This window comes from Vulpes vulpes, chromosome 7, assembly GCF_048418805.1.
Source record: "Vulpes vulpes isolate BD-2025 chromosome 7, VulVul3, whole genome shotgun sequence".
Classification (NCBI taxonomy): Eukaryota; Metazoa; Chordata; class Mammalia; order Carnivora; family Canidae; genus Vulpes; species Vulpes vulpes.
The window spans coordinates 19,239,878-19,265,445 of NC_132786.1; the positions used below are offsets into that span (position 1 = coordinate 19,239,878).

Sequence of the window (25,568 nt, forward strand, 5' to 3'; positions counted from 1 at the left end):
GTCTCTCTAGAAACTTCCAGAAGCAATTCAACTCTTTAATCCCTTCGCTGCCAGCTGAGTTGGTGCTCACCCCCCTCTGCTGAGTCTCCTTTGGAGAAGAGGGGACAGCAAAACAAAGATTTCAGGAATCAAAACCCAAAATAGCAGCAGCATCAGGAAAAACAAAACAAAACAAAACAAAACAAAACAAAACAAAACATTCAGACAACCCCTAAACCAAAAACATACAAGGAAAGAAAAAAAGTTAAGAGTACCCTGGGGGAATCCCAGAGCAGAGAGAGGATGATGGCTGTAGCCAGGGCACGGCCGGGCCCAGAGGCTCCAAGGAGACGTAAACCAGAAGGAAATTCATTGCAAATCCCGCTTACTTCTTCTCCAGCCAGCAGCTTGGTGGCAGGAGCAAATGTCCTGGGGTACTGCACAGGGGTAGAAAAAGTCCTGCTAGGTGCCCCCGGAATCATGCGTAGGTGGAGCAACCGGCTGCCCCTCTACATCTCGGCCTCCCTCCCCAACACCCCTTGCCTGGGGATTAAAGCCTGGGGCACACTGCTGGCTCCTGTCAGTATAGCTTGGGCCCCTTGAGCTCTCGGTTGTGACTTCGAGCACCACGTTGGTTGTAGAGATGGCTTAAAAACAAAATCTTTAAACAAAAATGAAAGAAAGAAGAAAAAAAAAGAAAGCCTGGAAAGATTGCCTCTTCCCAAGGCCATCTTGAGTCTAGATTCTGGTATTGGGAAAATTTGCAGCAAAGGAGAGAGAAATTGGGTGGTAGCCCGAGGGGAGAGTGGGGTAAGGGACATTTCTTTTCTTTTTAAAAAATTGTATTTATTTATTTGACAGAGAGTGAGAGAGAGACAAAGAGAGAGACAGAGATTCTAAGCGAGGGTGGGGGATAGGGAGGGTTGGGGAGAGGGAGAAGGAGCAGCAGACTCCCCGTTGAGCAGGGAGCCTGATGGGGGACTCATCCCAGGGCCCTGAGATCATGACCTGAGCCCAAGCAGACGCTTCACCGACTGAGCCACCCAGGCACCTCGGGGATTTTCTTCTTTACAGTTGGGAGAACTGCACGGTCGCCTGCTGACCACAGTGGTCCAGTAAGAGAGGGCACAGATGGCCCGGGGCAGGGGCACTCACCACAGCCAGGTCCTTGAGAAGGGTGAAGAATAGAGGCTGATATACACTCGGAGGAACTGGGCTCAGGCCGGGGTCTGGACAGGGGGGTCGCGGTTAGGGAGGGCACGGCCGGGCCCAGAGGCACAGCCCAAGGCCGGGGCAGTGGGTAGGGGGTGTGTAGTAGTGGGGCTTTGGGACCGTTTCTGTTTTCCGAAAGAAAGAAGAAGAGAGGTCATCCATGGAGTGGGGATGGGGAGGGGGGGAGCGTTAGAAGAGAGAAGCTAGGAAGTAGCTGGCTAGGTGGCTAGGGCAGCGGGGGCGTGACTGGCGGGGACACGAGTGGGGCGGGGCGGTGTGGGGGGACTGGCCAGTGTTCAGAGCCCCTCTGGGACAGGGATCAGGAATGGAAGAGAACCGGCCAGCAGGTCTGCGTGCCCCCCACCAACCCTCCCAGCCCCTGCCAGTGCTTCAGGGGCTGGCCTCTCCTGCCCACTATCAGAGTCTTCCCTGGTGGGGTAACTTTGTCCAAGGCAGTTTTGCTCTAACACTTCCCATTGGGCTTCCCACTGATCCCCTCTCCCAGGGAGGCTGCAAAGCAGAGGTTCTCATCCTCCCAGAGGGTCACACACCCACCCTAGGGAAGACCTTCCTGCTTGCATTTCGGTTCTTGCTCTGGCCTGGTGTTTCCTTACCGCTTTGTTGCTTTCTGGATGCTTTTGAGAAGGAATCACTTTTATCCTATTTGATTTCAGTTGTTTCCAGTATGGGTATGAATAACACAGGGAGGACGGGTCAGTCATGACCTTTTGGACTTCTCTGCCTACTCTGTCTCTAGTGTCTTAAACTGAGTGTCCCCAAACTAAAGTGTTCATCTCATCCCCTCTCCCCCAACATGGGCCTTCCACAGCTCTGTCTCATGAAGGCCTCTAGAAGTGCTGTGACCCCAGACATTCCACAGCCAATCAGCCTGGGGTGACCCCGGCCTTTCCATGAATGAGAAAATGGTGTCTCTTCTTCAAGTTAAACATTTATAAACAAGCATATCATTTCTTAATAATTACTGTAGTAAACAAGGACTCTGTTTGAATAAGACATTTAGTTCCATCAGAAAACTGTCAAAATATACAAATTTAGTCACAAGAGACTTCCCTACCATCTGCCAAAGTTGTAGTAAACACACAATTCTTGTCTATGAAGTTAAACAGCTTATTTCAAAACACAGTGTTTTGAAATAAGGAAATGTCTATACCGCCGATAGCACTCCCTTGGAGATGGCACCCTGAACACTTGTAAGAGCAACCCTGAATTAGCCTCTTTAGCGATTATTTCGTTGTTTCCATCTTTTAAATACATCATCAGTTTCTCTTTCCCTATGTATCTAGCTTGGACTATTGCAGTACCTTCTGGCTGGTCTTCCTACCCCCAGCCTGACCCCATCCCCACCCCCACGCACCTGCTTCCGCGGGGTCTGCCATTCTCTCTGCCTGAGTGTGCTTTGCCGGGGACAAAAAGCACACATCCACGACGTAGGGACTTAGGGTAGGCGGAAGCTCTGGTGCGCAGATTCTTCCTCCCGTGTCTTATTATATCTTCCATGACAGTATCTGCCAGAGAAAATGAACGGTTTATTTTGTTTCCCCACCTGGTTGTTTCTCCGCCTTGTAGGGTTTACAGCGTTTCCCCTTTGCTCCCATGGCACCCCGAACACATCTCTATGACAGCACATGTTATATTGGCCTATAACCACAGGTGCAGTCCCTCTTCCCATCATTTGAGCTTCTTGAATGGAGATTTGTCCTGCAGGTCTCTGAGTCCCTGTGTCTAATACGGTGCGTGGCCTGGTAGACGACTCCTTATTTGCACAGTTTGTGCCTTCCAGGCTTATATGATTCTTAGAAGGCCAGCCCTCTCCCTCATTGCCCCCTCTGAGAAGAAGGGAGAAGGGAGAGTAGGGCTGGGGAGGCGCTTTTGCTGCCCTTGTCATTAGCCACACAGCCACTAGGGGGCAGGGAACCCCCATCCTTCCCCCAGATCCCCGCCCAACCAACCTTCCCCACAAAATTCGATTTTCCACAGGCCCTTGTGCTGAGATCATTTTGCAAAAAATGGTCGACTCAGCGAATGATCAACTTGCTAAATCAATGAGGAGTTACATGAAGCTGGAGTTTTACTCAGAAAGCTCCCCCAAATGCTTCATACTTTAGAACAAGAGTGCTTTTTCTGAACTCAATGGACTATTTTCTTTATTTTGGGGAAATGACATTCCACTGGGGCTGTGACTCTCTGGCCCTAAACTGACCTCCACTCTTGGGAGCCACATGGTTGGGATGATCACAGGATGGGATTGAAGGCTTTTCATCTAATTATTTTAGTGAACTGATTTTATGTGAATTGATCTAGCACCCAAAAGAGCATGGAGATTGTTTCTAGAACAGATCCTCCTTACTGGGGGCATCCACAGGGTGGGGAATGCGGGAGGCTTTTCTCAGCAAGATGTAGCCTGTGTAGATCCCAGCCCTGGGTGGCAGTGCCAGTATCCCCAGGCTTTCTTTGGCTTCCTAATGAGGTAGAATGTGAAGACCAGCCCAAGGGGAGGTGGATCCCTTGGGACAGAGCAGCCCCTCAAGACCTGTCCCCCCCACCCCCAATCCTTCCTCTGGGTCTCTGGAAGTACCAGAGCCTGGTGTGTGGATGAACCACCAGGACACGACCTACTCTCAGAGAATAAGGCTAGTCACGAAATGGCCAACACTGTCTGATTCCATCCATAGGAAGTATCCGAAGCCCTCAAAATCACAGAAACAGAAAGCAGAGGTGGTTCCCACTGGCTGGTGGAGGACCAGAATTAGGGGGCTGATGAGCACAGAGTTTCATTGTTGCAGGACTGGAAAGTTCTGGAGCTCTTTGCACAACAACAAAGGTATTTGAGAATCCTGAACTGTGCACTTAAATATGGCCAAGACGGTAAATTTATGTAATGTTATGTGCGTGTTGCCTTTTAAAAACCATAACAAGGGCAGCTTGGGGTGTCGATCCTGGAGACCCGGGATCGAGTTCCGCTCGGGCTCCTGCGTGGAGCCTGCTTCTCCCTCTGCCTGTGTCTCTGCCTCTCTCTCTCTCTCTCTGAATGAATGAATGAATGAATCTTAAAAAAAAAAAAAAAAAAAAAACAACACAAACCCATAACAAAGTAAGTCTTTCCCAGTGTTGGGCTGCCTTCTGCCGTAGAAAGCTTTCAGAAGGGCTTCGTTTATAAGCTACTGGAAAGCTCGAAAGCTCTAGCATTTCAAAGGTCTTAACTTGCCCTAGAAAGGACCTGTTGGCCTGGGAGGCAGCGCGTTCTGCGGTGAGGTTGGAGGGTCCCCCTGGAAGGTGTGAGGCGTTGCTGGGGGGTGCGGGTGGGAGAAGGGACGCAGCGCCTTCCCGGCCTCGGCCCGGCGGACTTGGGGAGGGGCGGCGGAGGTCACCCTGAAGGACCACCTGCCGGGCGCCGTCCCCGTCCCGCACAGGCCACTGGCCGGCTCGGCCTCTGCAGCTGCCGCGGCGTCCGTCCCGGGGGCGGGCCCCCCGCACCATAACCCTGTCGAGGACCCTCCCGAAGCTGGTCCTGGGCCCCAGCCCCCGCGGCGCCGCAGCCCCAGCCCGAGCCTCCTCCTCCTCCTCCTCCGCGATCGGCGATCGCGTCCCCACCCCTGCCCCTCGGCGGCGGCCGCGCGGGGGCCGAGCCAGGCCCCACCCCCGCCGCCGTCTTCACCAGGTGACCCGGCCCCGAGCGAACTGCACGCCCCCCACCCACCCCACCCCACCCACCCCACCCCGCCGACGGCCTAGGTGCGCGTCCCGTTTCTAGAAACCTCTTCCTGCTCGGAAGCAGTTTGTCAGAAAGATCCCGGTCCCGCGGCGCCCCGCCCGCCCCTGCTTGCGCCTCCCGCCGCCCGCGGGGACCTCAGCGGCTTCCCCAGAGCCATGGAGCCTGCGACGCGCCCGGGGACCGGACCCAGGTGCGTGCGCGCCGGCGCGGGTCCGGGTCGCAGCAGGTGGCTGCCCTGGGGGGGGGGGGTAGGGGGGCGGGGGGCTTGGGTCTGGGCGTGAGGGAGAGGCGGGAGGCTGCCCAGCCGCCCTGCAAAGCTGGCAGCTCGGACGCCGCTCGTCCACGTTCACTTTTCTAGTGTTTTCCATCCCGTGCACTCTTGGGTCCCGTCAGCTGAGCACTGAAGGCGCCAGTGGTTGTCAAAAGCAAGACTTAAGCCTCCCGGGCTTCTCACCTTTGAACTCTTTCTCCTCCTCCTGTTGACTGACCTGCTGCGCTGGGTCTGGGTCCTCCCCAGGCTGGGTTCTGGAAGCTTCCCTGGCCATCTTTTTTTGTGGGGTGAACTGCCCCTTGATGTGGGACAGATCTCCACACCATCGGAGCTTTGCTTGGATGACGGAAGCCACGTACCCTTGGGCTAGGTCCTGAGAAGTGCAGGCTGCTGCAGAGATTCAGGAGAGTTCTGGAGAGAACTTTTTCCCTCTTTGTTAACCTGCTGGGGTCTCCAGAGCCGTCTGGGGGGATGTGGATAAAGGAGAGAGGGAGGGAGGGGGGTTTTGGGCTCCTTTTTATCCTTTTTAAATTTTTTTTTTTTTTAATTTATGATAGTCACACACACACACACACAGAGAGGAAGAGACACAGGCAGAGGGAGAAGCAGGCTCCATGCACCGGGAGCCTGACGTGGGATTCGATCCCGGGTCTCCAGGATCGTGCCCTGGGCCAAAGGCAGGCGCCAAACCGCTGCGCCACCTAGGGATCCCCCTTTTTATCCTTAAAAGTGTTTTTTTTTTCTTTTAAACTTATATGAAAAAGAGAAAGAGCACAAGCAGGGAGGTCCAGAGAGAGAGGGAGAAGCAGACTCCCTGCTGAGCAGGCGCCCCATGGGGGACTCCATCCCAGGACTCCGGGGCTCCGGGACAACAACGAGCCCAGCCCAGCCAAAGGCACATGCGTGACCTAACCAACTGAGCCATCCAAGTGCCCCCTTAAAAGAGTTCTTATATGCGGGGGAGAAAATCCCACAGGTTGGCAATTGTCCACAGGGAGAAGGGGAAGAGCCTGACGGTGAGGGTGGGGGTGTCCTGATTGAATATGCCCCCTCCCAGGTAGGAGTTCAGCGGACCAATTTAGTCACTGTGGTGACCAATCATGTAAAACAGTGGAGCTTAGGTGGGAAATAAATTCCTTTCTTCTTCAGATCTGCTGGAGGTGTCTGCTTCTTTCAGCTGCTCACCCACTAGTATCTTTTTTTAAAATTATTATTTAAAAGAAATTAATGCACAAAAAACATACCACTTCACTGAATGGGATACAATATAAAGTTAGTTCACTTTTATTATTTTCAATTTCTGCCTGATTAGATGTAAATTCTGCAGTCATGAAGTCTCTTGAATCCTTTATGATTTTTTCTAGAGCCGCCAGTAGCTTTATAATAGCGCTTCAAATTGTCAGAAAGCCAATTTGTAATACAAATTTTGTAACTGTGGGAGAGAGGACTGTTTCTGATTCTTTCTTTTGAGGTGAGTTTTTCCTTCTAGTCATTTTGCTCAGTGCAGAGTGGCCAAAAACAAGTTGTACTGGAAAAAGGAGAAAAAAAGAGAAGAGAAAAAAGAAAAAAAAAAGATGAAAAAAAGAAAAAAAGGGGGGCGGGGAAGCAAACAGAAAAACAAGGGGGAGTATCCTCTGATTGTGTAAATTGTAAATCCCTCGACTTCCCCTGGAACTTTCCAGTGCTGCTTGGTCAATAACTTGCTTTTCCCCTATCCCTCTAGGTGGTCTTCTGGGGGAGGGGCCTGCTGTGCTGATTCTCAGGTGTGAGCACCTGGAGGAGCTGCTCAGCCCCCTGCCTGGTGCAGGGCTCAGTGGGAGTTGTTTATCCTGTTTATCTGGTGAGGCCACTGTGAGGCTCAGTGGGGGTTGTTTACCCTGTGAGGCCCCCCAGGAACAACCACAGTGGCGGTGGCCAGCTCTCCAGCCCTGGAGTCAGCTCCCAGTCTGAGGGGCCTGGATGCTCTGGGGGCGGGGGGCTCTGATCTGCCCAGCTCGGGGCGTCCTTGCTGCCCTGTGTCATCCCGGCCTTTGCCTGTCCCGGGGGGAGCGCCAGATCCTGGGCTGTGTCCCCCAGCGCCCTGGGCTCCGGGCCTGCGCTACTGGGATCGCGCTCCCGGCCGCACAGCTCCCTCCAGGCGGAGCCTCCAACCGAGCCCCTCCGAGTTGCTCCCGGGTCCAGCCGTGTGCACGCTGCGGCCCTTTAGGGAGCTTGGCCGCGGGGTGTGGGGCGCTTTCCCCGGGGCACAGGTCCTCTGTTGGTGCCCCTGGCAGCCTGAGGGCATCCCAGCCCCTCCTGGGATCCTGCTCCAACTCCCTGCGAGCGCCTACCCACCCCCCCCCCCAAGATTGGTGAAGCTCCTGCTCCTCCGGGATGGGGCTCTCCTGTCCTGGGGACACTAGCCCTGGCCTTAGCCCGGGTCCTCGTGGGGCCCCTCCCCCTTGGATGCCTTTTTATTTCTTTTTTTCCGTCTTCTTACCTTGATAGAGGTGCAAACTCATCTCACTGTACCATTCCAGCTGTTCTCTCTTTAAATCTCAAGCCGAATTCGTAGGTTTTCAGGATGATTTGAAAGTTATCTAGGTAAGTTGGTGGGGACAGGTGACTTGGGGACCCTACTCTTCTGCCATCTTGCCCCCTCCACTTTTATTATTTTCAAAGTGACATTACTTCAATCTCTCCCTTCCTTCCTTCTTTCCTTTTTTGTACAGATTTTATGTATTTGACAGAGGGAGAGATAGTGGACAAGCAGGGAGGAGAGGCAGAGGGAGAGGGAGAGGGAAAAGCAGGCTCCCCACTGAGCAGGGAGCTGAATGCTGGGCTACTCTAAGATCATGACCTGAGCCAAAGGCAGACGCTTCACCAACTGAGTCACCCGGGGGGCCGTCCCTCTTCATTTCTAAAAACCTTTTTTCTCCTTTCCTCACCTCCCTTCCCCATGATCATTTCACACCACTTAGGAGCGTATGCTACACGCCAGGCACAATATCAGGGCTTAGGGACACAGGCATGGTCTCTGCTCTTAAGGAGTTTCATACTAAGAGCAGAAGAGAGAAAATAAAAGTAAATCGTACCAGACAGTAACAGCGTCCTGGGGAAAAGAGAGGAGACTGAGGGGATGGAGAGTTAGGGAGAGGGTCTCTTCATTCATGGGTATGTCGGGGGACAAAGGTCCTCTTAGAAGTGTCCCAACAGTGACTGGACATCAGCTTCCAAGAAGTCTCTTTTTCTCTGGTGTGATAGCTCTGGGGTGTATATTCCAGGCGATGTGGCTTCACCTCCTGCACCTGCAAAGAGCAAGAGACACAGATGGAGAGAACAGCCCAGGCCTCCACCTGTGCCCCATAAGCTTCTCCCCACCTCACTCCTGAGTACCCTGCATTTTTTTTTTTTTCATGGTGAGGCTTTTGGGAGGAAGAGTCTGTGCACTGCCTCTCCTGTCCTCTGACATTCCTTGTAGCAGGGCTTCTCACAGCCCCCAGGGCTCCCAGGGCTCCACTCTTCACTTCCTTTGGCTGCTGTCTTCATCCAATGCCTTCCTAAGCTGTAGATGTGGTGCTGTGCGAAACAGGGCAAGTCCTCCTTCTCCCAAGACTTCCCTTTCAGGGGTGGGGAGACAAAAAAGAAAGTGAGAAGCAAGTCAATAAGTCAGTGCACAATGTGAAAGGTGGTGGTGGTAGTGGTTGCTGGGGAGAAAAATAGAATAGGGTGGGGGGTACCCGGAGTATTGGTGGGGTGCAGGCGAGCCTGTTGCTCTTAATTATAGGATGACTGCAGAAGGCCTTCTGTACCACAGGGACAATTCGGTAAAGACCTAAAGGAAGCGAATCTGCCGCACACGAGTCTGGGGGAAGAATGTTCTAGTTTGAGAACAACCAGCACCAAGCCTCAAGGTTGAATGGGGAACAACAGGGAGCCTGGTGTGGCTACAGCAGACAAGACAAGGGAGATGAGATAGGAGAGGCAGCTAGAGCCCAGATTGGGTAGGGTCTTGTCGGGCATGGCAAAAGGCTTTACCTGTTACTTTCAATCAGTGGGAAGCCCTTGGGGGATTTTGAACTGATGAGGGACAGTATCTCTCTCTTGGTTAGGATCACACTGGCTGTTGATGGGCAATACACTCTAGAAGGGACGAAGCAGGGGGACCAGTGACAGTGTTATTACAGAAGTCCAGGAAAGAGCTCATGATTGCTTCAACCTGGAAAAACCACAAAAGGCTTGATGTAGAGATGACACTTCAGCTAAATGGGTGGAAGAATGGGGAGGAATTTCCAATTAGACAAGAGGGTGGTGCAGGCCAGGACATGCTGGAGCTTCTGGATAACTGGAGCTTAGGTGGCAGAGCTGAAGTGAGGGGTCCCTGACTGGGAAAGGCACCCCCAATTGCAGGCTACACATTCCTTTTTAAGATTTTATTTTATTTATTTGACAGGGAGAGAGAGAGCAAGTGAGCACAAGCAGGGGGAGCAGCAGGCAGAGGGAGAGGGAGAAGCAGGGTCCCCACTGAGCAGGGAGCCTGATGTGGGACTCGATCCCAGGACCCCAGGGTCATGACCTGAGTCAAAGCAGACATTTAACCAACTGGGCTACCTAGGTGCCCTACACATTCTTTTTAAGCCCATGTTAACCATTGACAAAAATTTTATTGGGCTAAAAAGTAAATTTCAACCAGTGACAAATATTTTATACAGACACTCTCCAGCCAGACAGTAATAATATTAGGAACCAATGAAAAGACAGCAAGTGTCTCCCAATACAGTTTTAAATTTGATAGTCACTTCTCCTAGTTTATGGGTCAGAAAGAAATAATTGCCCATCCTGTTTAAACATGTTTAAAGCTGACCCACAAAAAGAGTGAAGGGAGCATCAACGCTATCGAAGACGCCAGTTCTTCTAAAACTGAGCTACATATTCAGTGCAGTGGCATTCTAGATCTCAACGGGAGGTCCCAAACACGAAGACAACTGATTTTCAAAGTCCTACAGAGGATTAAGAAGCCAAGAGTAGTGCGACGATTTTGAACCAAAGCAAGGTGTTGAAACCTACCTGCTCGATCACATAATGAGGACTTACAGTTATATATATATATATTTTTAATGAAGATTTTTAAAAAGATTATTTATTTATTCATGACAGAGAGAGAGAGAGAGAGAGGCAGAGACACAGGTAGAGGGAGAAGCAGGCTCCATGCAGGGGGCCCAACATGGGACTCGATCCGGGGTCTCCAGGATCACACCTCGGGCTGAAGGTGGCATTAAACTGCTGAGCCACCGGGGCTGCCCCTTACAGTTATATTTTAAGGAGAGTCAAACTAAGTCACTTGGGTTTCAGGAAATAAGGTTTTCTGGTTCGGGAAAAGACTACGTGAGCATCTCATGGACAAAACACACTACCCAGGAATGAGACTCGTGGGAATTCGGGCACCTGGGACCTGAAAGAATCATTTGGAAAGATGTGGCGTTGGGAAACTTGGCCCTTCAAGTGGGTCCGGGTTCAGTTGGGAAGGCCAACCCTGGACTGATGGTGGCTTACGCTGGTGCTTCTCAAGCTTGAATGGTCATGAGAATCACCCGGAACTTGTCCAATTACACATTCTTGTTCGGGAAGTCTGGGCGGAGCTCGAGAGTCTGCATTTCTAATGCGACCTCAATTATTGGCAATATCACTAATCTGCGAACCACACTTGGAGCAGCAGCAGCTGACTCCTTAGAATACCAGCTGCTTTCTTAACAAGAAAGTGATCGCAGGGATGTTTCGGCAGCTCGGTGATTTCACCAGAGATTCTTCTCTCTGCTCTGTGGTCCTTTAGCATGATGGTGGACGATGGCCTTTGGTTCTCTTATTGGTTACCTCATTGCCTTGGTGATATCTGCTGCCATTCCAGATACCATACTTACATTTATTTTTTAAAAAGATTTTATTGGGGATCCCTGGGTGGCTCAGGGGTTTGGCGCCTGCCTTTGGCTCAGGGTGTGATCCCGGAGTCCCTGGATCAAGTCCCATATCGGACTCCCTGCGTGGAGCCTGCTTCTCCCTCTGCCTGTGTCTCTGCCTCTCTCTCTCTGTGTCTCTCATGAATAAATAAATAAAATCTTTAAAAAAAGGATTTTATTTATTTATTTATTTATTTGAGAGAGATTGGGAGAGAGAGAGAGAGTGCACAGAGGGAGAGAGAGAGGGAGGGAGAAACAGATTCCTTGCTGAGCAGGTAGCCTGATGTGGGGCTCGATCCCAGGACCCCAAGATCATGACCTGAGCCAAAGACAGATGTTTTACCAACTGAGTCACCCAGACACCCCCCCCCCCCACCTACACACACCAGTTACTGCATTTAAATTCCAAATAAAGAAGAAGGGCCAAGCAAATGTTCCCTCAATTGTCATTAGGCAGAGCTGGGTCACATGGCCACCTCTGGTTGAAAGGAAGCCAGGAGAGAGAGTGTACTAGTTTAGGTCGCTGCTGTAACACATTGCCACATACTTAGTTGTTAAAACCCCACCTAATTACTATTTTATAGTTCTGGAGGTCAGAAGTCCTAAAATCAGGGTGCTGGGCAGGATCCTTCTGGAGGCTATGTGGGAGAATCTGTTTCCTTGCCTTTTCTAGCTTCCAGAAGCTGCCTGAATTCCCCTTGGGTCGTGGCTCCTTATTGCATTTTCAAAGCCAACAGTGTAGTGTTTTCAAATCTGTCTCACTCTCTGACCTCTGCTTGTGTCCTCACATCTCCTTTTTCTTACCCTGACTTTCCTGCCTTCGTCTTGGAAGGACCTCTTATGATTATGTTGGGTCCACCTGGACCCCTTTACTGTGTAAGGTAACGTAGTCCCAGATTACAGGGATTAGCACATGGACATCTCTGTGAGGGTCAGTCATTCTTGTTCTGTCTCTCGTAGTGTCTACATTTCCCCTAGGGTGTATAGTGGGTGATGAATGTAGAGAAGGGGATTGGTGTTTAGCCAACCAATAGTGTGTGACATCTTACTAATACAGATTTATTCCAGGGACAAGAGCACAGAAAGGATCCTGGGACACAGGGTCTCTTATCCCCATCTACACTGAGTTGATGCCAGTAGCCCAAATCCTTGGGGGAAAATCTAAAAAAGAGAATGCATTTTCCTGCCGAGCCTCTGTTGACTCTTGCATGAGTTGAACATTGATGTGTTGCTTTTCTGTTCCAGCAGAACCGACGAGAGCCTGGGTCAGGAGAGGGAGCCAGAGCCAGGCTGCTCCAGGCCAGAACTGAGGCTTGTCCTCTTAGGGAGAAGTGGTGTAGGAAAAAGTGCCACTGGAAACACTATTCTGGGCAGATCCATGTTTGTGTCCAAATTTAGTAACCAGATGGTGACGAAAGTGTGCCAGAGAGAGAGTAGGGCCACAGGAGAGGGGACACTTGTGGTCATCGACACCCCCTACCTTTTCTCCTCAATGTCTCGGGCCGAAGACAAGCAACGCAACATTGAGCGCTGCCTGGAGCTCTGTGCGCCCAGCCTGCACGTCCTGCTGCTGGTCATTGCCATCGGCTGTTACGAGCTGGAGGACAAAGAGGTGGTCTGTGGCGTCCAGGAGGTGTTTGGAGCCGAAGCCAGGAGGTACATGATTGTTGTCTTCACTCGGAAGGATGATTTGGAGGGAGACTCAGTGCAAGATTACATCGAAGGGTTAGATTCCCTCAGGGAGTTGGTTGAAAACTGTGGAGGCCGGTACTGTGCTCTGAACAACAAGGGGAGCGAGGAGGAGCGGGTCAGCCAGGTGAGGGAGCTCCTCGGCATGGTGCGGCGTCTGGTGGGTGAAAACGGAGGACCCTATATCATGAAGTTCAGAAACCAAGGTGGTGGATTCCTGGTAAGAAATCCTTAAGGTCGGGTTCCTAAATTTCTGGGGTCCCTCCCCACAGGGAGCCTGCGTCTCCCTCTATATCTCTGTCTCTCATGTATAAATACATAAAATCTTTTTTTAATAAAAGAAATTCTTAAGGTCTGCAAGGATCTCTGTGGCTAGAACTCACGGACGGGTGTTGGGCACAGGTAAGTGAGGTGTCACCTTGTGTGATGGGCCATTGACTTTGTTTAAGGAGCTATTCATCCATCATCTAGAAAGATGAGGTACCAGACCATAGGGTGCCTTGAGTATTACCCTTTGCATTTTGGACTTTGGACATTATTGGCAAATTAAATGGATACATTTAAGTCCTTACCTAACTTTATCCCTCACAATATTGGATACACAGATGGACCCTCTCTTCCCTTGACTTCAATCCAACTATGCTCTTTTTGTTTTCTTCCTCCTGCCCTTTCTGGCTTCTCCAGAGATTCCTGAGCTCTCCTCACATGGCCTCTAAAAGTTGGCATCTTCAGGGCATACTTCTAGACTGTCCTCATTTCTCCACCTCCAGCTTTATACCCTGTCAATCGCTAACTGTTTCCAGATTAATCAGTCCAGGCCTTTCCTCTGAATCCTGCTCCCTTATCCATTTGACATCTTCACTCAGCTCTCATATAGGATCTCAGGCTTCACACTTCCAAACTTTTGGTTTTCCCTCTGAAATCTGTTAAGACTTCTGTATTTCCTCTCAAGTGGGTAAATGGTCGTGCTGCTCATCATGCTCTTCAAACCTAAGCCCAGAGGTTAGCTTTGCTATGGCTACTGGCTGGCCACTGATGGCCAAGTCATCAAGTCTTGTGTGGTCACTGTGCCTGGCTCCCACCCACTTCTCTCCATCTGCATGCCTCCCTGCACCGTCCAGTCCAAGCCAGCCTCTGTTCTTGCCTGTCTTGTTTTATGCACACCCTTCCCCTCATTCATTCTTGTGGCTTACCCCTCAATCCATTTCCTGCACAATAGCCAGAGTGATATTTTATTTAACTTCTAAACTTGAATGGGAAGTGTATTTGTAGCTAAGGGAGATACAAAAATTCAGGCTTTTGCCTTTGAGGAGCTTACACTTTGGGTCGAGTGGCTTATGCAAAAGACACAAATCAGTTCCTGACTCGGTAGGTAAAGTCTGTGTTGGTAGAGAGGATTCTTAATGCAAGTGCCAGCAGATATAAAGCAAGCAAATATCCAGCATGGGGGCGGTTTTTGTCAGAGTGAAATTCTTGAGAACTGATGAGCATTAAGCCCAAACAGGATGGAAATGAGAAGGAAGCAACACTTTATTGAGCACCTGCTAAGGCCCAGAACATGAACGGATGGAGTCGTTGCAAGTGCTCTGTGTACTGATGTTCTGTGGATGAGGACTGTGAGGCTCAAGAGAACTTGTTGCTCTCTGGTCTCCTGAGTCTGACCTCCCTCTCTCTCCTTTATAACCACCTGTCTCTCTCTTTCTCTTGAAGGCTGTCTGCAACAGGGATGTCAGCAGAGAGGATCTGGGGCACAGAATGAGCTCTCTGCAGTATACCCTGAACACAACACCCTCTTGTTTAAAATGCTGCAGTGACTGTCCGCTGATCTTTAGATTAAGTTCAGAATCACTTTCCTGAGCTGGTTCCTCAGCCTCTAACTTGCTCTTTATGCATTGGTCTCACTGGCCTTTCCTTTGGTCCTTGACTTACGTTCATGTCCACTCTAGAGCTTCCACCCTGTGATTTTGTCCACCTAGACACCTTCCCTCTCCATCCTAGCCCATACAGGGGGTAGCCATCTGACTCAGCGTGAGCTCACTTCCTCAGGGCCTTCCCCCCACGCCCCACCTTCTATCAATGGCACTCCTCACATGGCCACCAGCGGGTCAAGTGATTGCTGTGAATATACTTGCAGTGGTTGCCTCCCTGAGGGATGGACCTCATATCCATTTTGTTGACACAGGATCTTCTTTTTGTCTTCTGTAAAACAGAGATAATAATATATATCTCAGAGAATTCTGTGAGGACTAAATGAAATAAATGCCCATAAGTTACTTGCAAATACTGGCGATGTAAGCATTCAGTGATCATTAGCTGCCATTATTATTGTTATTAGTATTATTATGGATGGAGATAAGGTTCACTTAAGTCATGGAGACATTGAGGACTCTAACAACCCAGAGACTGAGCAAGGTTCCCACTTTTAGGGGCAGCCCCGGTGGTGGCGCGGTGGTTTAGCGCCCCCTGCAGCCCAGGGTTTGATCCTGGGGACCCTGGATCAAGTTCCACATCGGGCTCCCTGCGTGGAGCCTGCTTCTCCCTCTGCCTGTGCCTCTGCCCACCCCCACCCCCGTGTAAACAAAATCTTTTTAAAAAAAGTTTCCCACTTTTAGGACTATTACGGAGAAATAAAACATTCACATGTACAAAGATGTAAGTATAGAGATATTTATCATGGCATCTTTTGAAATAGGAAAGCCAGAAATAAACTGATGGTCTATCAGTAAAGGAATTGTTACATTAGTACGGAATATTCCTTGTCCATGCTGTGTAACAAACAGCATCTCCTAAAAAAAAAAAAGAACAAAAAAACCCCCCAACCACAACGGGGTTGATCTATATGTACTGACTTGCACAGCTATACAGGACATATTATGAAGCAGATTGCAGAACAAAATGCCTAGCAAGTCTCCCTGTGTGTTCATATATGCTTGTGTATATTTGCATAAACTTAGAAAAACATAGAAGGAAGTATGTTAATTAGCAGCTGCTCCTTTTACAGTGGGTTGGAAAATTTAAAATTATTAATTTTTAGATCGTAAGCATTTGCATTGGGACAATCTTTTGCATTTGAAACACATGAAAGAGTTTGAGTTGTGCCAGGTAGGATGAAAGAAGTCTGATAGAGCTGAATGGAGAGGACCCAGGGAGAGATGGTGGAGGTAGCCACGGTTTGGAATAAGGCCAGGTAAGAAAGCAGAGGGAACATTTCCTTGGCTGGCATGGAGATTTAACAAAAATAGGATTAAAATAAAGTTTTGGAATCTTCTAAGAGTAGCAGGTGCATCAGGATTGTGTATCATTTTTACCTTCTCTTTTGAGTCCATGACAGTTTTAAATTTTGGGAGCGAGAATGCTTCCCCGGGCAGGCAAAGGGAATACCAATTGTGTGTTTGGTTTTCCATCCTCCATTGTCTCTGTTTGCCCACCTGTGTGGGAGAAAGTTCCAAATTTTCCTGCTTTTTATGTCAGAAGAAGCATCATCTCTATACTTGGGGTGCAGTGTGGGGAGATGTGTGGGAGCTTCATTTCCAATCTCCTCCCTTTCCCTGGTCCCTCAGATGAATATCCCAGACATCAATGGGTTAGTTTCTTCCTCCAGGAAGTCCAGTAGCGCTTCTTAAGCCTCTGGATTTTCTATGTGAACAGCAGAAACCCTGCAAGACTTTAGAAGGAACTGCTGGGGGATCGGGGAGAAGGAAAGTTAGAGCTTCAGTCTCAATGCCTTAATTAGATGGCATTTGTGGGGCTCCTCTGAGTGAGAATAAGACCCATCTTCATACTTCAGGGAAGCCTGTTGTGGTGGCAGCAGTGAGGTCTCAAGATCAATCGTCATTATGGACAGTTCTACAAAAGCCAACAAGGAACATGACCGTGGCCTTGATTTGACCACATTCTAATCAGCCGATTCCTCTGGATTACATACTTCTGTCTCCATTTCTTTATTTTGTGAAAAGATGAGATTTTGTGCAATATTTCCCCTTTCTTTTCTTTTCTTTTTTTCCCCCCTTTATTTTCTAGGATAGCGTGAATGGAGCCGCGTCTCAGAAGGAGGATAAGCCACATGGTAAGATGATCCTTAAGTTCACATTCACATTCTTTTGAATGCATCATGCATCAAAATGTAGTGGGGAAATTAGATAAGTAGAATCAAAGATGCACTCTGGAGGCCTGGCTCAGGTTCTTGTCCACAGCCTGTCCCCCAGGGGACTCCTAACACCTGGGATTAGGTGGACAAGGTGTGGGTGTCCCTGGCCTTCTCTGAAATGTTATGGAGGTGGGCTTCCCTTTCATGGCTTCTTTCTAGATCAGTCTTGTCTTCCTGGCTCTGGATCCAGGACTATATAACGTTGACTCCTACTGGGAAAGCAGAAATCACCTTTGTGGATAAAACTCATCCTTAGAATTCAGTGATGGAGCTCAGTGTCAGTGTAATGATTGCTGTGAATGCTACGTCCTGCACGCTGCTCATGTCAATACCTATAGGCCACCTCGTTCTGTTTCACATGTGTGGTATTGTCCACAGTAAGAGCATATATGACTAATTCAACCATCCCTTTACCAAGGACTTTCAGGTTATTTCTGGGCCAGCTCTGTGCAAGAACCAAATATTCAGCAGTGAGTAAGATAGATGAGATCTCTGTTCTCATAGAACTCCCCCAAATAATAATAATAGTAATAATAATAATAATCTCAATTTTCATGATAATTGCAATTGATATTATGTACTGGAAAAATATATAAATAATTCAATCCTCGTAGCATATAACATAATTCTCATAATAACCACATACATTTATTCCTCTTAACAGCCCTCTGAAGAGGGTGGTATTATCATTATTCTCATTTATAGATGAGTAAACTTAGCAGAAATATGTGAACTCAGGCAGAAGTAGGGGTTTAAAATTCTATTGATGCCTTTCAGCCAAGACCTCCAGGAACTTCCCTATCCTGTCCCCAAATGATTCTTCGTGGTCATGAGGAAATAGCATGCCATGGGGAGTCATGGAGTGTCTCAGAATGAGGGCATTGGAAGGGAGTTTTTATAGGATACAGACTTGTATGAGGTGATTTTGGAGAAATTAGGAACTTTCCCAAGACAGCATAACAAGGACATGCTGTCACTAGCATTTCAGTGGCTTCTTTCTTTAAAGGCCATATTCATTCCACCTCCCAGACCTTTGGCTCAGACGCAGGGACAATCCACACCTATAGCACCCAGGGTGCCTCAGACTCTGAATATTTCCTGTAGTGGCTGACTCTGCCATTTGCTCGGTGTGTAGGTTTGGTGCTGAACTTGGATCAAGGAGAAGTGTTGGGGACAGGGCATGTGTGCAGAGACAGTTTTGTGCACAGGTTTCTACAGTAATTTATTGAGGTACAATTATCATAAAGTAAAATACACAAATCTTAAGTGTATATAGCTCAGTGACCTCTTTTACTTATCTACACATACATGACCACCACGTAGATAAAGATCTGGAGCATTTCCACCACTTCCCAAGTTTCTGCTGCCTCTCCGCAAAGGGAACTGAATCCAGACTCCCAGCAACATAGATTAATTCTGCCCTTTCTTGAACTTCACAGAGTGGAACTGGATAGCATGTGGTTTTGTGTCTGGCTTCTTTCATTTAACATGTTTTGAAGATCCATGCATGTTGTGTATCAATGGTTCATTCTTTCTTTTTTTTTAAATTTCTGCGTAGTATAGAATTTCATAAATATGCTACCAAGGGGCATTTTAAAAAATTTTATTCATTGATTTTTTTTTTTCCCAAGGGGCATTTTAAGCTCAGATTCTCCCTTGTCCTGCTTTAGCACATGGACTTCATACCCCAGGCAGTTACCTTTGGTAGCAAAATGAAAGGAAATCTAAGGAGCAAGACCACTAAAGGCCAAGTTTAACATTTTCATGTTCCTGGGAAATCTTGAGCTTTTAACATATCTCTTCATTAATTCACGGCCCCTTTTGTGGGTTTTATAACGATGGGCAGCTCTGACTGGGACTAGAGTCCTACTGCTCAGAGCACCACTGGCATTGCCTAGAAAAACTGGCAAGGATGAGAAAGCATAAAACCTGTCCATATCTCTGCGTTCAGCTGCAAGAAGAGACTCTGAATCTGCCCTTTTGTCCCACAGGGGGAGGGGAGTTGCAGCGTCAGGCCACAGGATATGAGCCCAACCCTGGGATTCACGAACTGAAGGTCCTGCTTGTGGGGAAGCGTGGAGCCGGGAAAAGCGCAGCTGGGAATAGCCTTCTGGGAAAGCGAGTCTTCGAGACCAAATTCAGTGAAGAGTCAGTCACCCGGAGGTTTGTGTTGGAGAGCAGAATCTGGAGAGAGAGAAGAGTTGTGATCATTGATACTCCAGACATCTCTTCTTCAAAGGATATTAAGGCTGAGCTCCGGAGACACGTCTTTGGGGGCCCCCACGCCTTCCTGCTGGTGACCCCGCTGGGCTCTTTCTCCAAGAAAGATGAGGTGGTACTGGACACCCTCCAAGCCAGTTTTGGAGACAAATTCGTGGAGTACCTGATCATTCTCTTCACCAGGAAAGAAGACCTGGGGGATCAGGATCTAGAGATGTTCTTGAAAAGCAGAAATACAGCTCTCTGCAAGCTCCTCAAGAAGTGCAAAGACCGGTACTGCGTCTTCAGTTACAGGGTGACAAGAGAAGAGGAGCAGCACCAGGCAGAGGAGCTCCTGCAAACAGTCGTGAGCCTGGTACAGCAGCACGGGGACAGGCCCTGCACTTTCAGAGAGGAAGGTACACAGCATCTAAAAACCTTTTCTAGATGCTTTTAGAAACCAGTTATGAAACATATAAGAAGGGCGTAGGGATGATAGAAAGGAGAGACCCAATCTGCTAACTTTTCTCTTTCTCTAGTGTTACTAAAGTTCTGTGCCTTTCCACACACACTGTCCAGACCCAGTCTTTAATTCTTTCCTGATCTTTATCCCACTTTCCCAACCGGATGGTGCAGGTCTTGAGGGAAGGAGTTTGGCTCTTTCTAATCTCTCACTTTCTCAGCAGTGTATCTGTTGCCTGGGGCTAAGGTCTCAGCACCGGTGATGAGATGGTTCTGGACCTCTGGTTTGCTTTTCTCTTTCTCTCAAGCCCACTCTAACTCTCTCTCTCTCTCTCTCTTGATTTCTTGATTCTTTTCTCTCTTTGGAGAGGGGAGGCTATTTTGGAGAAAAGAGGATGAGGACTGGGAGCCCAAATGCTCATGATAGGTAGGCCTCATGTGGCACTAGGTGGGTTTCTTATCCCAGCCACACCACCTGCTGCTTTAGTAGAGGGCCCCATGCACTCGGTGTACATGCACTATTGCCCTGAGCTGAGATTCATCCAGGACAGCATGACTCACCCATTTGTCTTCACTTCAAATGCCCTCATCTGAGAAGAACACAGACTCAAAGGAGTGTATCTTTTTATGATCCCTTTCACATCCGTCATGGAGGGCCAAGTGCTGGGGAGCTTCCTACAGAAGTATGGACAGGCAGGGAGGTTAGGAGAGGCCGTGTGGAGAAGGCCCAATTTGAATTTTTTTTAAAGATTTATTTATTTTATTTATTTATGATAGACATAGAGAGAGAGAGAGAAAGAGGCAGAGACACAGGAGAAGGGAGAAGCAGGCTCCATGCCGGGAGCCCAATGCGGGACTTGATCCCAGGACTCCAGGATCCTGCCCTGGGCCAAAGGCAGGCGCTAAACCGCTGAGCCACCCAGGGATCCCCGAGAAGGCCCAATTTGAAATGGGATTTGGAGAATGGGCAGGGTTTGGGTGGCTGGCAGAAAGCTGGAAGACATTGCAGAGTCCTCCAGCAATCGGAAGCAAGGAAGGAGGACTAAGCATGCCACTCATGAGGGAGGCTGAGGGAGTGGCCATGATGGAAATGGAGGGTTCACGCCTCTACACAATGTGGGATGGGGCTTATAGAGCAGATCACAGAGGTCCTTGAGAACCATACCCTCTGAGGGTGTGGAAGCAGGGCCTGAAATCTGTGACAGATATGAGAGAGTTGGAAGATTAATCTATTTTTCATCCTTTAAGCATAACTATAGGATTGTGAGTTCAGGATAAGCAATTCAATAATTTTCCCTGGAAGGAAGGGCACAGGAAAGCACAGAACTTTCCTCCGTCCTCATTTTAAGATGGATATTGGTAACAGGTGAAAAAAGCCAGAGTGGAAGAGAGAGACTACAGTACAAGTGCAAAGTCCTAAGGAGCCCCCACCAACACGCATTGTGAGGTGTCTGTCTCTGCCATTCCATTTATAGGGACATCTATTCTCCATCATCGCCACACAAAACAGTGTGAGTGTGGGTCCTTTACTATAACCATGAAATAGTAACTCATCAGTTGAAAGGCACAGTTCAGATTAATGGGTTTTAATGAGAAATGAATTTTTGGTGATCCAAATGAAGACTAGTAGTCTGTCAGTGATTTATGCAGTTGCTTTTTCATAAAAAGTCAATTCTATGGAATAATTTTTTGAAACCATCAAGGAGACTTTGCTGCAGTTAGCACTAGTTGGCAACAGGAAGTCATCATTGCAGCAGGAACAGGAGACCAAGAGATGAGATGTGGAGGCTAGACGCAGCTGAGTAGCAACAGGTAATAAAGGCGGTGGCACTCACAGGGTGCCAGGGAGTCAGAGAAGTTACCAGAAGGCAGGAAGCAAATTCAGGGATAGGGACGTGGATGAGCACTGGGCAGAGATGGCTGTCCACGTCATACTTCCGGTCACAGAGTGCACACCTGGAACCGTGCTTGGGGCGAGAGCTGCCGGGTGAGGGGGTGGCCGTGGTGCTCCCTGAGCATCACGGCCTGAGCATCCTCTGCTGTGACATCTAGCGTCACTTTGGAAGCTGCACCCACGTCATCAGCCCATGGCCACAGATCTTTCCTGCTTTCTTTTCGACAGAGCCCCTGAGTCTTGTCCTGGTGGGGAAGAGCGGCCCTGGGAAGAGCGCCACGGGCAACACCATCCTCGGCAGGCCCGACTTCCTTTCCCAGTTCCGAGCGCAGCCAGTCACCAAGACGTGCCAGAGCAGCAGGAGGCTGTGGGGCCAGCAGGAGGTCGTGGTGGTGGACATGCCCTCACTGTGCCTGATGGCCAGTGAGGAGGGGGGTCCGTCCCAGCTAGAGGAGGAAGTCAGACGCTGCTGGTCCTGCTGTAAAGAAGGGAACAAGATCCTGGTCCTGGTGTTCCAGCTGGGCTGGTTCACTCAGGAGGACAAGAGGGCCGTGAAGGAATTAGAGACCATCTTTGGAGAGGAAGTTTTGAAGTACACGATTGTGCTGTTCACTCGGAAGGAAGACCTGGAGGTGGACATTGCAGATTACATCAAGAACGCAGAAAACAGAACCCTTCAGAACATAATCAAAAGGTGTGGGGGGCGAATTTGTGCTTTTAATAACAAAGAAACTGGCCAAGCCAGGGAAGACCAGGCAGCAGTTCTTCTGACAATGGCCAATCAGCTGATAGAGAGCCATGGGGGGCATGGGTACCCCCAGAAGTGGGAGAACATTAGCAAAACCATTAAAAATGGCCAGGACAAGCACAAGCCCAAACATTTACTAAAGAATTTAAAAGAAATTTTACTGTAGATACCCGACTTGCTTGGGAGGCTCTGTAAGTTAGACACCCTCAGTTGGGGACGGGGCAGGGCAGGACTGGTGGGATGGGAGGAAGGTCCTTGACTTTGGGGGCTGGGAAGCCACTACAGATCTCCCAGCACTGTGTAAGTAAATGAATCTTCAGGCTGGGCCGGGGCTCATTAAGGAGAAAGAAGAAATGAGGCGAGGCGGGGAAATCTAGAAAGAGGCTTCGGAGATTGCATGGCTTTGAGGATCAGAATTAAGTCACATGAATCACGTCACCCGTGTACATATATTGGAGTCAGGACACACACTGTGACCGAGGCCAAGGCCAGCCTAGGGTCAAATAGGGAGAAATACACAAGGAAGGACCGGGGGATCCAGATACAGGAGAGGGGAGCAGCGAGCAATGTCCAGCCAATGCCTGGCATGGGAAAGTGGAGAAGCTGTGGGCCTCTAGGGGGCTAGGCCTGCTGGCGCCCTGAGGTATCTTGTTACCCCCTGGGGCAGGACTCAGACCTAGAATGGTCCTTTCCTCACGGGGGTGGGGTGGGGTGGGTGGTGGATATTCGACAGTGTTGTCTTCATTCCAACCTGAATGGAAAGTGGGACCCAGTCTACTCCGCTCCCTCGTTCCTTAGGAAAGGAACACGAATCCGGGCGGTTTCAAAATATTTTATTGCTAACCATTGAGCTGAAATAGAGAAGAACAAAATTCCTAGACACGGTCAAGTTGTCGAGATTAGACAATCTCGCCAAGTTCCAGCATTCTAGATAGAATTCTAGGTTGCCTCTAGAAAAGCTCATTCAAGACTCCTTTGCACATTCCTCTTTTTTTCATCCCCGAGGGTTAGGAATTAGGGTAAAGCTCAGAGAACTCAAGTGATAATGTCTTGAACCCCGTAGGAGCACACTGTATCTCACATCAGGAAGTCTAGGGGGAGGCCCTCTGAGGCTGGTGTGACATCCACGCTCCAGCCTCGGAGGTGTGTGGCCTCTGCACTTCTGGTCACTTTTTGGTTCCAGGCTGGTGGTGCTCTGCAGTGGCTGAGCAGATTATGTTGAGGGTTTCCTGGTGCAGGCCATAGATGAGATGAGAACTATGGGGTCTTCTCCTAGGTAGGTGTGGTTGGATGTTCTCAACATTAACCATTTCATGTATGTGTTGAGGACAGGATCTATTTCATCCCCTTTTGTTTTTTGAAAGTATCAGTTGCCTTCAAGTGTAACCCATTTATCAGGGCACAGACTGTCCCCATTAATTCTGTTGTACTCTATGTAACTCTAAATATGACAGATTCTGGAACATGTGTGTATACATATATTCAAGTTGAGTGAAATAATAAAGGTGAATTATTTTATAAATTCACATCCTCCTGATTTCTGTTTTTCTGGCTTGGGGGAGGAGCACGCCTCCACGGAGAGGCAATGCAGGTGTTTAGACACTTTGACTCTGGTGAGGTTTTTGCAGCTTTGGTCCATGAAGACCTTTAGAGTGGGTGACAGCCATTTTCTTACTAGGGCCTCTGCCAGCCCAGGAATCCCCCACTCTGGGCATTTCACTACAGCAAGGACAAATAAATTAGAACTGGGAGCAGGGGAGGAATGAAGTCTAGAAGGCATTTTGTGCCTCTTCCGAGAGCTTCCCTTCTGTTTGAAGGCAGGCACAAAGCCCAGTGCGCTACCCGTGGTGGAGCAGGTGGCATTGAGAGCTGCACAAGATGGGGGATGTGTGGGCTAAGTAACATGGCATCTTTTCCCAGGTAGGACCTAACGTCCATCTCCACTTTCCTGTAGGACCATGCTTGAGGGGCGTGATAATACTACCATGTCTGTTCCTCGGAGAGGCATGCGCTGGGAGTTAGGGGTGCAAGAGATTTCCTGGGGGCAGGGGATGAAGTAGTGGCTGTTTATTTTATTTATTTTATTTTTATTTTTTTAGCAGTGGCTGTTTAAAGACTAAAGAAATAGCAGAATTGGGCTGAGAGAACTTTCACACTGCAATGCAGATCTGACACTTGCCAAAGGAAAGTGGGGAGATGCTGCTTGTGTACGGGGAGCTGCACACCTGACAAGCCAGCGCCATCTGAACAGAGAGTTCAAGGGCAAGGACTGATGCGTAGTGATGATGTCCTGCATTGGGCAGACACTGGTGCCTCCACTGTGCTCAGCCCTTGGCTGGGGGCTGCCAGGAAAGGGCATGGTTTGGGCCCAAAAGCTGAGGTGGGTCCTGAAAGCGTTGCAGCTGGTGGCTGCCAGCTTACTGCCCTCCTTGGAGCAAAGTGGAGTTTTCCTTCCTTTTCTTTTTTAAGTGATGTTCATCAGATCCCCAGAAGTTACTCATCTTATAGCTGGGTGTTTTCATCCATGGGCTAATATCTCCCATCTCCCCACCCCCCAGCCAGCCCCCAACCACCATCATCTTATTCTCTGTTTCTACGAGTTAGACTTTTTTAGTAAGCGAGATCATGGAGTATTTGTCTTACTCTGCCTGACTTATTTCACTGAGCATAGTGCCCTCAAGATATGCCTCATGCTGTGACAGCATGATTTCCTTTTTTTTTTTTTTTTTTATGGCTGAAGAATATTCCACTGCCTATATATACTATTCTTTATCCCTTCATCTGTTGACAGACCCTGAGGTTGTTTTCATGTCTTGGATATTGTGAATAATGTTGCAGTGAACGTGGGGGTGCAGACAGCCTTCAAGATCTTGATTTCATTTTCTTCTTCTTTTTTTATTTTTTATTTATTTATGATAGTCACACACAGAGAGAGAGAGAGGGAGAGAAAGAGAGAGAGAGAGAGAGAGAGAGAGAGAGAGAGGCAGAGTCACAGGCAGAGAGAGAAGTAGGCTCCATGCACCGGGAGCCCGACGTGGGATTCGATCCCGGGTCTCCAGGATCATGCCCTGGGCCAAAGGCAGGCGCCAAACCGCTGCGCCACCCAGGGATCCCTGATTTCATTTTCTTTGGATATATACCTAGAAGTGGAATTGGTGGATCATATGATAGTTCTCTTTCTAATTTCTTTTCATTTTAAAGATTTTATTCTTAAGTAATCTCTATACCCAATATAGGGCTTGAACTCACGACCTCGAGATTAAGAGTTGAATGCCCTTCAGCCCCGGTGGCGCAGTGGTTT

General features: G+C 49.0%; 1 protein-coding gene across 3 annotated transcripts; it reads left to right on the top strand.

Moving 5' to 3' along the window:
* Positions 1–4,346: 4,346 nt before the first annotated feature.
* Positions 4,347–23,793, top strand: GIMAP8 (GTPase, IMAP family member 8). 3 transcript variants are annotated; one of them, XM_072763088.1, is made up of 6 exons: positions 4,347–4,485; positions 4,964–5,114; positions 12,377–13,037; positions 16,838–16,883; positions 18,956–19,582; positions 21,748–23,793. In XM_072763088.1, exons 2-6 carry the CDS (start codon positions 5,080–5,082, stop codon positions 22,431–22,433), a joined length of 2,055 nt encoding a protein of 684 aa, XP_072619189.1. In that variant the 5' UTR covers positions 4,347–4,485; positions 4,964–5,079; the 3' UTR covers positions 22,434–23,793. The 3 variants fall into 3 exon arrangements, with proteins under 3 accessions (XP_072619189.1, XP_072619188.1, XP_025849602.2); XM_072763087.1 differs by having other exon boundaries at positions 4,394–4,485; positions 12,374–13,037; XM_025993817.2 differs by lacking the exon at positions 4,347–4,485 and having other exon boundaries at positions 4,818–5,114.
* Positions 23,794–25,568: the final 1,775 nt, after the last annotated feature.

Bases quoted from the DNA above. Each gene is read 5' to 3' on its own strand.
- GIMAP8 (XM_072763087.1), top strand. From the start codon at position 5,080: ATGGAGCCTGCGACGCGCCCGGGGACCGGACCCAG. The intron at 5,115-12,373 runs GTGCGTGCGCGC...TTTCTGTTCCAG, and splicing joins CGCCCGGGGACCGGACCCAG to CAGAACCGACGAGAGCCTGG. The intron at 16,884-18,955 runs GTAAGATGATCC...TTTGTCCCACAG, and splicing joins GAAGGAGGATAAGCCACATG to GGGGAGGGGAGTTGCAGCGT.